The sequence below is a fragment of the Sturnus vulgaris genome, chromosome 2, assembly GCF_052056855.1.
Source record: "Sturnus vulgaris isolate bStuVul1 chromosome 2, bStuVul1.hap1, whole genome shotgun sequence".
NCBI lineage: Eukaryota > Metazoa > Chordata > Aves > Passeriformes > Sturnidae > Sturnus > Sturnus vulgaris.
This window is the reverse complement of record NC_142244.1, coordinates 44,770,473-44,786,016: the sequence shown is the minus strand read 5'-3', so window position 1 is coordinate 44,786,016 and position 15,544 is coordinate 44,770,473. Positions and strand designations below refer to the sequence as shown.

At 35.3% G+C, this 15,544-nt stretch overlaps 1 protein-coding gene across 5 annotated transcripts in view; it reads right to left on the bottom strand.

The window, feature by feature from the left end:
• The window catches only part of DYNC2H1 (dynein cytoplasmic 2 heavy chain 1), a 145,108-nt gene that overhangs the window by 18,183 nt on the left and 111,381 nt on the right, over positions 1 to 15,544 (bottom strand). For 3 of the 5 annotated variants that reach the window (XM_088159416.1, XM_014886589.2, XM_088159413.1), the window contains exons 84-85: positions 11,000 to 11,209; positions 8,249 to 8,338 (exon numbers count right to left, since the gene is read on the bottom strand). In XM_088159416.1, coding sequence (XP_088015542.1) covers positions 8,249 to 8,338; positions 11,000 to 11,209 — 300 coding nt within the window. Of the gene's footprint in view, positions 1 to 8,248; positions 8,339 to 10,039; positions 10,156 to 10,999; positions 11,210 to 15,544 lie in introns of all 5 variants that reach the window. The other 2 variants (XM_088159415.1, XM_088159414.1) reach the window with 1 other exon arrangement.

The following is a 15,544-nucleotide window of genomic DNA, read 5'->3' as shown; positions in this document are numbered from 1 at the left end:
AAAATGCAGTCCTATCTCTTTACAGAAATGCTGAGTGCATTTCTATCCTGCTCTGATTGCTTTACTTGGCTGTGAATTCCCAATAGTAAAACTACTGCACGCTCAAGATAAAGAAGGGTTTATTCAAGAATTATTCTTATGACTATTTTCCTTCACAAACTAAATTTGCGGTGACAGCCTTGAAACTTAAAAGGCTCTGAAATGTTAAATATGTTTTATGTATTTGCAAAGGGATACAATATGAAACTGTTATAATTTCTAATTCAGTAATATGGCATCTCCTTCAAAGAGAGAAAGATAGGTCAAGATGTGGCTGCATTTCTGCCTTCCCCCAAAGAAATGCCAAAAAGATTGCTAATTAGGGATGATGCTCGCTTGTGGAATGGAAATCTGTTTCTAATAAAAATTTCACTTTTTTTTAATACATATCTGGAAATTATATTTGAGAAATAGTTATCATTGCATGTTACCATTGATTTGGACAAATTAAAATCTCAAAACAGGAGATCAAATATTTTGCGAAGTGTTACACCAACCCAGTTCCCAGCAAACCATCTAGAGGTTAAAAAAGAGCCACAACGACACTACCTTTTAGTTACAAAGCTATCTTACTACTCTACATCATTTATTTCTACGTTGAGCTTCTAACTATGAGATCAGAATTACAAATAAAACAATAAAGGATTTTTAAGACTGCTTTTAGTAGACAGAATATTTCTGTAAGTACAATGGTGATCAGAACAGCAAGTTACTGTAACCAAGGGCAAGTCCTGCCTAACCAGCCTAGTGACCTTTTATGATGGAGTAACTACAGCAATGTGCAAGGGAAAGGCTACAAATCTGGATTTATGGGCATCTATTTGGATTTCTGTAAAGCCTTTGAATGGTCTCTCACAACATCCTTCTCTTTAAGCCGGAGAGAGGTGGATTTGATGGATAGATTGTGAGATGGGTAAGAAATTGGCTGGATGGTCACATCCAGAGGGTTGTGATCAACAACTCAGAGTCCCAATGGACATCAGTGACAAGTGGTGTCCCCCCAGGGGTCCATACTGGAACCAGTGTTATTTAATATCTTCATTAATGACACAGAAAAAGGGATCAAGTGCACCCTCATCAAGTTTTCAGATGACACCCAGTTGAGCGGTGCTGTTGACACACCTGAAGGACAGGATGCCATCCAAGGGACCCAGGCAGGTTTGAGAAGTGGGGCCCTTGGAATCATTTGCGGTTTAACAAGATTAACTACAGGGTGCTGCATCTGGGTCAGGGCATCCCCTGGTATCAGCACAGGCTGGGGATGAGCAGATGGGAAGCAGCCCTGCTGACAAGGACTTGGTGGTGCTGGTGGGTGAGAGGCTGGCCATGAGCTGTCAGTGTGCACTCCCAGCCCAGAAAGCCAAAGATGTCCTGGGCTGCATCCAAAGCAGCGTGGGTAGCAGGGCCAGGGAGGGGATTCTGCCCCTCTGCTCTGCTCTGCTGAGACCCCACCTGCAGTGCTGCATCAGCTCTGGGGGCCCAGCACAGGGAGCACAGGGACCTGCTGGAGAGAGCCCAGAGGAGGGACACCAGGATGATCAGAGGGAGGGAGAACCTCTCCTATGAGGAAAGGCTGAGAGAATTGGGATTGCTCATTCTGGAAAAGAGAAGGCTTCAGGGAGACCTAACAGCAACCTCCTAGTACCTGATGGGAACCCTACAATAAAGATGGAGACAAGACTATTTACAAGGGCATGTAGTGACAGGACGAGGGGGAATGGCTTCAGATTGAAAGAGTAGATTTAGATTAGATATTAGGGAAGAAATTTTTTCCTGACGGTGGATGAGATTTTGGAACAGGCTGCCCAGGGAAGCTGTGGATGCCTCACTCCTGGAGGTGTTCAAGGCCAGGCTGGATGCAGTTTTGAGCAACCTGATCTAGTGGAAGGTGTCCCTGCCTATGCCAGGGGGTTAGAACAAGATGGTCTTTAAGGTCCTTTCCAACCCAAACCTCTCTCTAAGTTGCCTAGAAAAAGCAAAGCAGATTGATGGGATGAACCTACAAATTGGTGCATTAGCATGTGCTGCAGCCTTCTCATTTATTAATGGATGGAATTTAAAATTACCAGTCTTTGACAGAATAACATAAGGACTCATTTTCATATGTGAATGATAATAACATAGTCTTCTACCACTTGTACTAAAATTAACCTTTCTTGCTTGAGATTTTGTCAGACAAGACTATCCATTTTACTCTGCTTTCTCTTTTGCAGACAGTTCTGTCCATGATAAAGGAGATACAGTGAAAAACAAGTTATTAGAAACACACCAATCTACACTTTTAATTTTGACAGATTAAATGCATAAAATTGATTAATATTTTATAATTTGATCTTTTCAGATTTATTCCTATATTGTGAAAATGTATCTTGTAGCTTAAAGAGAAAAATCAATGAATGATGATTATTAGTTTAAATAAAGGCTATCAACTACAGCTTTACATCTTATATAGTACAGCTTTTTGTAATTTACTAAGTATATAAATATTATCTTGCATTCATTGAAGAAATACAGAATATTAAATCTAGTCTTTTTAAATCTAAACCTAGGTTAGGAAAAAAAGATAATTTTCTTTGCAATATAGTAATTTCTTAGAGACACAATGTCTTTAGAGACAATGACTTGAGTTTGTCTTTTATTCAACACTTACAAAAATATTTTTATGAATAATTATCTCCTGCAATAAATATTTTATAATCAAAGAGCTGAATAATTGGTTAGTGGTACGATAAGGGGTGCTGCTCAAGCTTCTGGTTACAAGGTAGTGTTTCATAATTTCAGCAGAACAGCTATTCTACAAAACATGCTTAGAATTTCAAGAGTTTAATGAACAGCCATTGAATTCTTTTGAAACAGATTACTTTTCTCAACAGTTAAGCCTGATGTTTATTAAAAAGCCCATAACTTGTGGATGCCTCAGTTTAACAGAGCACCTAACTCTCACTGGGAATAAGCTTCAACAGCTCACAATGAAACCAAAATAAATACAGGTAGCAATAGCTTCCCTTTTCCAATATTGCTTTTTAAAAACTGTTTTGCCAGTTTTTTGTGCAACTGTTTTTTGTGCAAAAGGCATAATATTTTTCCAAAACTTGACATAAGTCTTGCTCATTGGTAACTGAAATTATTTACCTTTCAAATAGCATAGTTTGCAGATTTAGTGTTAAAACCCACTGTAGATTGGAGGAAAACAAATATTTCACTAGAAAAAAGTTATGTTTAGTTTTAGGCATCACAAGATATGAAAGGTATTATGTTATTAGAGAGTGTCCCAAGGAGGGCTGTAAATATGGTGAAGGGCCTGGAGGGAAAAGTGTATCAATGCACAAACACAGCTTTCTGTAAGAGCACAAAAATGCTTCAGCTTCTGCCTTAATTTCCTTGGATATTAGCTCTTATTTCAATGGACAACTCCTATTACCCATCCCTATCCAAAATTTATCTCACATTCTGTTTGGTCCCTTGTTTGGATAGTGCTTCTTTACAAAGCACTACTGCTCTATATCAGCCATTACTTCATCAATGCAATCTAAATGAAAGAGTGATTAAAAGGGATATGATAAAACAGCTGCTAAGAGCTTCAGATTTGACTATTAGAGACAAAAACCCCCATATTTTTTAGAAGTACTTGCAAATTTCCAATTTTTACCAAGCAATTATCAATTAGAGATAAGGTCTTAAAAGACTTATCCTGGCTGATAAATTTGGAACGAAGTGAAGTCATGCTGCAACATGATGAGAACTGAGGGAGTCAATTGAGGATCAGTTCCTTAGCAAATAATGTTAGGCTACAGTTGTATTTTTGTTTTGATATTCATGACAGCTAAAGAGGAGAAGCCAAGAAAATCAGCAGGAAAATGCTAATTCTTCAGAATAATGTGGAAATTTGAACTAAAATAATAGAATGGGTGGATTTAAAACCCATTACTTTTATGAATTTTTGTGCTTCAATATTAGAATACTAAATCTGGAGTATTCTGCACTGCACAGATACCTAGGTAACAGGTGTTCAAATAGAGAGCCATGAGAGGAACAATGGCAAGGTGGGGAACGAGCCAAACGAATCCATTTGAATCAGACTCTCCTAAAACTGGAAAAGACAAAGCACTAAGCTATTGTCCCTGCTGCAATCTCTGCTAAGGCAATGCATTATAAAACACTCTAGAAACTAAGTGGGATTACTTGGACTGGGATAGGCGTTATAATGGCATGTCCAAGTGGATGAATAGCGGGACTGAGAATTACTATTCTGGATTTGTACAAGATTTATTATGTGAGTTCTTTAACCTGGTGAAAATTGAGAGGACTTGATTCCCTCGGTTTTCTAAGAGCAGCCTTTCTGCCTGTTATCAGTGAATGAAAATTTAATATCTCTGCCTAGATGCCTGGGGTGTGAAGGAGAAATCCTGGGTTTCCTACTTCCAGAAGGTTTTATAGTATATTCAGCAGGCAATTTCCAAGAGTTCAAACCTCATATAGCTGAGGCATCCAACCCACCTTTCTGGGGACCTAATTGTTGAAATAGAGGAAAAGGGTACCAAAACAGAAACAAAGTAATTCTTTCTTAAATAGTAAAAGACCATTAAAATAGTAAAAATCTTATACTAGGTGATCAAACTGGTATTGAAGTTAGATATTACTACCTTAGATTTTACTCAGGATGGGAAGGGACAAGAGAACAGAATCTCAGAAGATAAATATAAGTCTCTTGAAAAAATATGAGATTTAACTTCTTTATATACTGGGAATACTTTATAGATAAATGCACAATTTCAACAAAACTTTTCATAAATTATGCAACTAAAAAACCTTTCAGTATTCATAAACATTCCCCTGATTAGAACTCTGAAACTGGTGCTTATGATTCTGTGGTCAGAATGTACACTGCAGGACTTTTAGCAGCTCTCTAACCAAACAGTCATCCAAAGGAAGAACTGTTTTTGTAAATGACATAAAACCAGCTGAGTCCAAAAGAATGAAATGCAAGGTCTTTCTGGAATAAGAAGGGTTTGGGGTTCTTTTGTGAAAAGGTGAAATTAAGCTCTATTTATTTCTCATGGAAACAAAAATCAATTTCCAATTTGTTGACCTGAAACAATTTTTTAAGGTTGCTATTCAGCTGACATTTGCCTGGGCTGCTGTTTTGCCTCTCAATAGCTGCAGTTCTAAGTCTCCTCTCTCTCTTTCTCTCCTGCTGGTATCCATAGCCATGAGAAAACACTTACCTAGAGACTGGGATGCACTTAATACCATTATAGGCTGATGTATATTATTGCTGAGCTACGATTATGAACCACAGGAGAGGAAAACCAGAGAAAACATTTAGGGTGCCATCATGAGGAAACTGACAGAATAAGGACCAAAAATTAAAACTTACACAATGATCACTGATGATTCATACATTTAGCATCTAATGTTGGTAGCAAATATATCACTGTAGACAGACAAGCTGAAACACAGTACTAATAAGGTTCAATGTCAGCACTGCTAACTGAAAGTATTCAGAACTCCATCTTAGAAGAATGTTCAATGCATAAATTTTGTTTCAATTTAAAGCAAAAGCTATCCAAATATCAGAATTTTCACCTGGGAAGAAATCACCTATTTAAATCAGGTCTGTCACCATAACATAGTACACAGCAATACATGCCTGTACTGCATTTTGCATATAAAAATTTTTTCACACTTTTAATAGGCAGCTTTCTTTTTTTTTTTTTTTAATTTTTGGTTTTTTACTGAGTTAATTCAGACCTAAAAAAATGCAACACCTGTTGTTTTTCTGCCTGTTGTTGTATAATGCTCTCAGAACATCTTTACACTTCCATAAATTCTGCTATAAATATTTTACCATCTGGCCTATATTTTGTGTTCCTCCCCATTCCCATTAAATGCTTGTTGCAGTTGCTTTCACTGTTTTCTGCACTGGCAGCAAACCTCTTGACAAGGCAGCCTTTAACTAATAACCTAGGTAGAGAGCTACTCCATCCTTTGTAAATGTAATCCTTCAGTACAACTTTGATCTTTCAACGTCTCCTATTTCGTCTTAAAAATGCCCAAATCAAACCTCTCTCAAACACTAAAGTATAAGTCAATATCTTACAGTCAATGAAACAGGGGGGCATAAGAGTAACTATAAAAAAAAAGCTTATAAAGTTGGTCATATAAAACTAAACTAATCCAAAATATGACATTTATTGAAATATAAATCAGAGGATAATTTTCAGAGGCATGAGATATCTTTATTGAAACCTTTATTGAATTTCTGAATAATAAACCTAGATTTAACTACTGACTAATTACATTTATAAAATCACTAATGAAAAGTCACAAAAAAGAAAATCTAATTAAAAAATGATCAAGACTAATCAGGAAGGTGTAATGGCCATAATCATGATTTGGAATCACATTTAACAAAAAAAAGATGATTCAACCGAAATGCATAATTAGAAATAATCAACATTTTTCTAGTAGTATGCAGTATAGAAATATAGAAATGGTATTTCAGATGTGATTTGACTAGAAGCTTGAGATGCAAAACAGACTAATACTGTATTATTAAGAATTTCTGCAAACACAACTATATTACATATTTGACATTAAAGAAATAAAATGAGACAACCAGTAGCTGTTGTCACTAATAAAAATTTAACATAATTTACTGCTTATGGACACAGTCAAGTATCTACTGTAAAGCTATGCCTTCATAATCTTTCTCTCTCTTACAATAAATAACTGTTAAAAACTGTAAATGATTCTTTCATAATAACTTTTATAAAAATGACTAATCAAAATGTTCCATTTTTTCAGTAGTTTGAGCAATGAGAAAGGAAGATTGCTATCATGGTAATGCAGCAAATATAATGCAGCACATTAGTCAATAGCTGACTGGAGTAATATATGGAAATAAAAACTTTTGGGATTTGTGTGGTTGAAAATCATCTATTACTATTAACACTAATTTCATCCTGTTACCTCTGCATTATGACTTTGTATGGAGGTGAACTCCACACAGAAGCTCAAACTCTAATCTCAGACTCCCATTAAAATAAATAATACAAGTAAGGAAAATTGCATGCAGTTTGGTCACAACCAAATGAAAGTAGAAGTTGCAAACAGTAATGTACTCTTGAAGCTTCCAAACAGACTCACTGCAAATGATGCTTTTTTTTTAATACTAAAGGCTATAATAGTCAGCAAAATGACAAATGGGACTAAGTTCACCTCCAGTCATACGACCAAATAACATTTGAACATGCATTATCACTTGTTGCTATACATATTTATATTTTTTCTGCTTTCTACTTTAAACTTTTTTTGAAGGAAAGGATAAAGAAAAAATAAGTGTTAACCAAAAGAAATTGTTTGCATAACAAGAATTTTATTAATATGTCAGAAACATTTACTTGATGGTTTCTTTAGAAAAAGTACTGCCTAGAAGACACATGGCCCTCAAATCATTCTTCTGAATCTGACAGTCAACATTGGACAAGATGTGTTAAACAAGATCAAAACCAACAGCTTTCTATTTATTGCCTGGAGGTAACAAAGATCTGTCCTTTGTAAAGTAGTCTTCCTCTCTTGCAGGTTTCTCAGAGTTTTCTCTCAATGTATCCAACATAGATATGGCATCTGTTTCCTTAAATACTAATTAATTTAGATAAATTACTTTTGTCTGTGTATTATCTTAAATACATTACTTCTGTCAATCAAAGTAGATACAGATTTACCTTAATTAAAAACTAACCTCCTTACTGTCAGACTGTGGATAGACAGAGCTGTTGGCAGGTTCTGCACCTTCTCTTATGGCCCCTTGTAAACCTGGAGAATGCAGATCTTTTCACTGCTTTCTTCCAAGACTACTCATCCATGAATTTCTACATTACCCTTATTAGAAATGCTTCACTTATGTCTTGATAGGCATCTCTCTAACAGATTAAAGAGTGTGTCTTTACTTAAATGTAAAATTTCATCTGGCTAAAAAAAGTCTTTTCCCCCCACAGTTCACCATAAAGACTAATAACTAAGATGTAAACCTATTGTGAAATAACTAACAATATTATCACATTATTCCTTGATCTTTAGATTTTTATATACCTTTTCGCTCATCTAAAACTCTTTGGGACCTGTGTTTGTAAAGGTAGTGGCATTTACATAACACACTGTGTCACTGAATACCAGCACACTGAGGTAAATGACTCTTTAAAATTACCTGTATAGCAAGTGCTCGAGCTACAAGACTTCTAAGATATTGCAAAGGATCTTCTGGACCTTCCCACTTGCTTTGCCATGTGACAGGACACTGAAATAAAAATATATTTATTGAAAGTATCAATTTCAAATCCATCGTCATTACATTTTAAGTTGGCAATTTGAATGAAAATAAATAATCTGGAGATCAAATGCATCTACAAAAACAAAACAAAAAAACCAACCACCCAGAGTATAAAGACAAAGAACATACAATCACAAACAGAAAGGCTGTATTCCTGATAACCCCTAGTGTGGCCCAGACACAGTGTTGATGGAGAACTTGCAAGAACCTCTGCTATTCAATATGGAAACATCAGTTGGTTCCACAAATAGGCCTAAGAGCATTATTTCTTGGAAAGTCACAATGTCATCTTTCAACTGCAGCCACAGTTTCCCAGTCTTTTGCTGCAGCCTCCTCAGACTTCAAAATGCAGTTGTGTGACTCTGTGGTGAAGAGAATCTGGTACAATTCCTCTGCATGATTATTTCCTCGTCACCTTACAGTTTTTGTAGAACAACACCTGAGGAAAAAAGTCTTGCAAGATTTCCCTATATAAATTTCTCATTGACTTCAAAAAGAAAGGCTTAAAAGGACATCTGTTAAACTTCCTCCTTATAAAACAAGGATGGAAACACTAATTTTACCTACTCCACAGGAATCTAAAGCACACTGAAAATGACTGCGAGATTCTCCTACTTGTGAGAATGAGAATTAATGTAAATCAGTATCTGTGGAATATTGCACACTACTGAAAATGCTGAGCAGAATAAACAGTTTATCCTAGTTAATATTTACAGCTGCATTTTCCAGGAAGTTCCCATTCTAATAGCATATGTACTGAACAGGTATTCAAAAGCTGATCCCAGAAGTTTGTTAAAAAAGGTATACTTCAAATAATACTCTATATTTACCTTCTGTAGACAAAAATCAAGATGTAACTAGATTCAAGGATACTAATTAAAAATAAATTCAATAAACTAGAATACATACAATTAATAAAGCACAGTTAACAGCATGGGGTTTTTTTCCTAATTAGGATTTTTTGAAACTTTTTTTTATTTGAAGCCTTGCATTCTTGCAGCCTCTTCTACTAGACATGTATTTACAAGCAGCTCATCAATCTATCACTCACAAGGCATAAGCCTAATGTTCCTAATATATCACTCTAAATTATTTTAAAGAAATAGCTTAGCTAATTGTTATTATGTGTGTCTCAGATGTGCTTATGCTTGTTTTTGCTTGGGTGGAGCTAATTTTCTTCATAGTGGCTAGTATGGGGCTAACATACAAATTTTACTTTTTACAGATACAGCACATTGCTGAAACCTTTATAAGTCATACATTTATTGACTTTTACATTTCTATTAGTAATCCAGCACTTTCTTCAAGTGTCATAATCTTAACAGAACTACAGTCTTAGTGTGTTTAAAATACAGCTTTTGAAAAATAATCCTTTGCTACACAGCACATGAAAACACTAAACAAGAAGAGTGTATAGACAATACACGAAGAAAATCACTTTAGCATGATAAATATATGAGGTTTAGTTGCCATGCCAAGAATGTGGCATGCAGCCTTCTCTGGAAGGCTGCTGAAAAAATTGCTATATGGTCACAATCCAATGAAGTGATCCATGTCAAAGAAAGTGGGCAAGCAAGCAGATGAAATGACAGAAGCACTGGTCAATATATCAGGAAGCACTGAACTGATGCTTGTGAGAGGTTAAAATGCACAGAATTTTTAACAAACTTTTTGTGGCAGTGATCAGCTTCACAGCTCCTGCCGGTTCCAATAGAAGGGTGCAGCTTAAGCACACAAGCAAGCCATGGTCTCTTGCTCAGTAACATGAAATGTAACTGCAAGACCTAAAGAATGGCCATTATATGTATCATTTCCATTCACTGTGACTTGGACTTAGTGCCAGTTTCTACCACATAGTCAAAACGTGATTTAGAAAGCAATGAGATTGCTAACAAGGAAGCATAATTTATTCTAACTGTACAGCAACTTTGCTAACAAATGCTGTCTTGTGAATCTAAAAAAGACAAGAAAATTAATTACTGTTTTGATTAGAATTTGATAGATCAATAAATGCATACAATCTTTTCAACAATACTTGTTCTTCCCATGAAGATAAACAAGATGTTAATAGGAATTATTGTTCATTGCAAAAGCAATCTCAATATCTATGCATTAGCATTGACAGAATTATCAGTTGCTGGAGTTGCAGAGTTTCAAGTCACATTAATCTTTGACTATCTTTTAACTCAATTATCCAGATATTAATGTTAGAGCATGTAGACTTGCTGTCACTAACTATACCAGTTTATAAACATGCCCAGTTTTAAGAAAATGTAAAAATTAAGTAAAGGGACAGATTTACATACTCTACTGGCTAATAAATTTGACTTATCTAGCATGACTTGGTATTTGAAATTGAAATAGTATTCCACAACTTTTAACTTTATTGGATTTGTCTTTAAGAGAAAACTTGATGAGAGAGTAATACATTCAGAAGATTCTGCAAATACTTCTGAAAAATTTTCCACAGAAAAACTGGTTTTATTTTAGAGTTTCTATCCTTAAAAGAACTCCATTTTAGAGTCTTTATCAATTAAAAAAATTAGAACATCAAAATGCATGTTAGTTCAATTTCCTCAGTTTTTTTCAAAGCTTATTATAACATATATTCATTACAAAATTACTTACCTTCTGGTTTAATAGAGCACTTGCTAGTCTTTGTACTTCAGAACTCAGCAGTGAGGTACCTCTGATGACTTTACTTAAAGAAGCAAGTGACTGATGGACACTCTGCACAAGGCGAATGGCATTGAATTGTTCCAGAGTAATGAATGACAAGATTGGAGATCCTTGCTGTTCTGCAGGAGGAGACACCTTCTGATGGATTAGGTTAGAATTCTAAGAAAGAATATGTGATATCCAGTTAATAAACTCAGGCAAACTATGATGTTGCACAACATATTATTTGTTTAATTCATAATACTTCATATGACCTTGTTAGCTTTGAAGTAGTAGCAATAGCATCCCTTTTCTAATACTGGATTAGAAGTATAGTGATACTTTCAGTACTGTCTATGACATGTTCAATAAAGGCACCACTCTTCTGTGACAAGTCTGCATATCCAGTTACTTCCAAAGTATTGAATTGATGAAAAAAATCTTCACTTAGCTGAATCACTGCTTTTAGTGTTTGTGTTAATGTGTTAATATAAAAGCAGTAGAGTAACCAGCAGAAGATTTTACTTGGTACTGTAAACTATGCTACCAGTTCTTTCTTCATGAGACTAGTTCAACATGGAATTGAATTAAATACATTAAATGCAAAATAAATATAACTTTATGCGTGAATCTTGAGCAACTCAGACTCTGAGAGGTACAGCTGCTCTCACATTGCCATTTTTACTACTTACTTCCCTTACAATAAAGCCACTGAAAATCCATATTTATTCAATAATTTCAAGAGATGGTGCAACTTTGCAAATCTTAATTCATATGCAACTTATTACATTAATATATTTTTGCATGTGTTCAGAAGCTCCCAACTTGTAATGTGGCAAGACTCTGCAATGAATTACAATTATAGAATTAAAAACTTTTTGGAAAATTATGTACAGCACAAATGCAAAAAATAAACCCTAGCCTGTGGGAAAAAATGTTTTTCTATTTCAATTTCTAGTAATTTAGTGAAGATAAAATCAGATTTTACTTTCTCTGAAGTATGTCATCTTAAAATAACAAGTTTTGATTATTTTTCAAGTTAAATACATTTTTGAATTGTCACATGGCACCATGCTTTATGGAACACATAAGATATTTACCTCTATAATATTTCCGAGGCACCATGCATTTTGTCAGAACTTTTACATTTTTAATTTCAAGCTCATACTGCACTCAGCTACCAAGCTAAAATATGAGAGAAGCTAAATGAATGAGCAATACTTGGGCTTATGACTGACCAACAGAAAAATGAAGGATAAAGTGTTTCAACATTGTAAAAAAGGTATACAACAAAGTTACTGATCAAAGTGCCAAAGCATACAGTATTTACAATTGTTATGCATTGCATTTTTCTTTGCATGCGTTCAAACATCACAGTACCAGTTTCACATCAGTTTTTCTGACTATAATTTGCTGAGTATATGCAAATTGTAACACAAAACTAGCATAAACTAGATAATTTCTAACTGAGGTGTTTAATTGCATAAAATAAAGAAAAACCCAAGACATTGCACCTGTAGGCTTTGTTCAATCTCTGACACTCTCTTAATTCACAAAAGCTCATTGAAAGAGAAGTCCTCTAACTTCCTCAATATCATCCTTTACATAAGAGTCTCCTATGAATTTCAGATTCATTCCATCACTCTTTCTAATGCTTTCCCCTGAGAATTTGTTGAAACAACCCATGTGTCATTTCCATAGGAAAATTAAACATGAATACCAATATCAGCTTATACATTTAAACCAGTATCAGCTTATACATTTAATGTCCCATTACATTCTCTTAAAATCCATTATGTATATAACTCACATCAGCTTTTAAAATATGTGTATGTTCATGACCTGCTTGGAAATTAGGACGAAGAACTGCTGAAGTACTGAGTGCTTTTCCTAATCATAAGAAACTGAAGGTAGATTCTAATCTTTAATATTAAATACTACATTTGTTAGCAACACGATCAGGCGTATTTTGAGACTTTGATCATTTTCTCTCTTTCAGTTTTGAATGTGTTGCTATCTTAGTATAATATGAAACTCAAACTCTCACCTAAACTGTCCCAGAGCTTTACTTTGTTACCTTCTTAAACTCAGGCTTTTGCAAACTCCAGCATGTTCTGAAAACTGCCTCCTCAGAAATGTAACAAATATAATGAAAATAAACTGGAGTCTACGTAGAAGAGCTCCAAGGGGTCATAGTCTGAGGGCCAGACAAGCCTCAGCACTCTTTCCACAATGTCCCATAGCTGAGCCCCTGGAAGGCAGCAAAACTCCCTGAACAGCAGATGAGGTCAGAAAATGGGAGCATCCTTCTCCCAGCTGCAGGGAATTGCTCACTGCTTTTCCTTACCACCTCCTCCTGGTGCTTCTGTGTGGATCAGGTTTAGCTGGCTTTGGAGTTTCATTACAAGTGCAGAAACAAAAATATGTCCACAGTATGAGATTACAATCAATCATTGAGATGCAAAATCTACAGGGCATACCTGTATCAAGTGGTAAATTTTGTCGAATTTCAGAATTGCCAGTACATAGAGGTACAACACTGTTTTCAAGATAGTTGTAAGATAATCCTTTTTAAATTATTCCTTGACTTACATACTCAACATGGGAATAAAAATGTTTAAAACAACTTAATCTTTGTCTACATATTAACAAACTTCTGAGTGTCTTTTTGCCTCTGGAATATTTTTTTTTACAGAATTCATGAATACTTTTTAAAAATTTTACTTCTTCATATCTGGGAAACTGTTTCAGTTTTATATTCTCTGCCCATTCATGCACAAATAAAATAATTTATGATTGTTAACTTAAGCAGCAATTCAACTTCTTCATTCCAATTTCCAGGTCTTTAAATATTCTGCAAACAAAGATGATGCCTTCATTGAACTATCAATCTAGAATGAGAATGTAGAACCGTATGCAATGTCTGTGAAATATTAAAGATGCCTAGGTCTTTTCAAAGCTTGAAGCAATTAACAGTTGAACAGACCAGGAAAACCAATTTTGATAAAGAATATTATTATTTAAATTTTTGAAACACTCAAGAAAATGTCCCCCACACAAACAAAAACCCCTATAAAAGGTCAGAAGCCATCTTATTCTAAAGGATATATTCAAAAGATTAATTTCATTATCTGCTAATAGTATAAAGAAACTTCAAGATAATACAGAATCCTTGAATGGTTTAGGTTGAAAGGGACCTTAAAGATAATCTAGTTCCAACCCTCCTAGACAGGTACAGATCCCTTCCATTGACCAGGCTACTCAAAGCCCCATTCAACCTGGTTTTGAATATTTCAGGGATGGAGTATCCACTAGTTCTATGGGAAACCTGTGGCAGAGTCTCACCACCCTCTCAGGAAATAATTTCCTGATACCTAACCTAGACCTTCCCTCTTTCAGTTTGAAGTCATTCCCCTTTGCCCTGTCCCTACATGCCCTTTTAAAACACCTCTCTTACTGGAAGGTCACAGTAAGGTCTCCCTCTCTACCTGTGCTCTTAGGCAAGAGGCAATCATGCAGCAAAGAAAAATAGCCAAGTGATACAATAAAGGTACCCAGCCTGTAGGTGAGGAATTGAGATAAAGGGCTAAAAATTCATATGAAAGGAGATCTCAGATTTGAGGGCAATGGTAGGGGTGAAAGAAGAGGCCTTCACCAGGTCCAGCTGTCCCTGCCAAAGAGCTCTCAGGAAGTCTTGATTACCTCCGTGTAGGTGACTATCAAGGACCTCAGCCACCAGTACCAGCTATGTGTCTTCAGCTTCATGGTACTGCATACTCACAGCTAATTTATGACCCAAGTTTTAGAGTATGTACTTGGAATTTGCAGTGCTAATGAGAAACAATTATAAAGAACTAGACATTAGTGACGTGTGTTTTTAATGAGTATTAATGTAGTGCAGATTTAACTGTTTAAAATTGACCTCATTTACACATCTTCCAAACACTACAATCAAAATCTCTATTTCTGTTACTCTTTATGTGTACATATATGTAATAGATTCATGTGAGCTTTTTTAAAGAAAAATTACAGTGTCACACTGAAATACACTTTTTCTTACAGTATCACAGACCTGGTTAACAGAAAGTCCATTTTCAGAGGCCACAGATTTCAACATGAAGTTATTTAGTACCAGAAGACTGTTTTGACACACAGACATGATGCATCATACACTTAGCATGGATTAGACAAGAATTTAATGAGATATTTCAAAATGTAGTGGTTAATTCTAATGTGTACCTCATGTCACTTCTTTGCATGTGGTTATTTGAGTAAGGGGAAGGTTTTTCTCATTACAGTGTTGCTGTGTAAAAGACACAGTTTCAGGCCACAACATCTCTGATCTATTACTTGATCACTGAGTAGACAAAATAATGGCCAAAGTACAAGTGGGCAGCTAGCATGAGGTAGGAGAGATCCTTCCCAAGTGTGTGTAGTGCCTGCATTCACACCCATCACATCTAAATGTACACCTGGAATTAGAATTCAATGGTTGGAAACCTAGCTTTACAACTT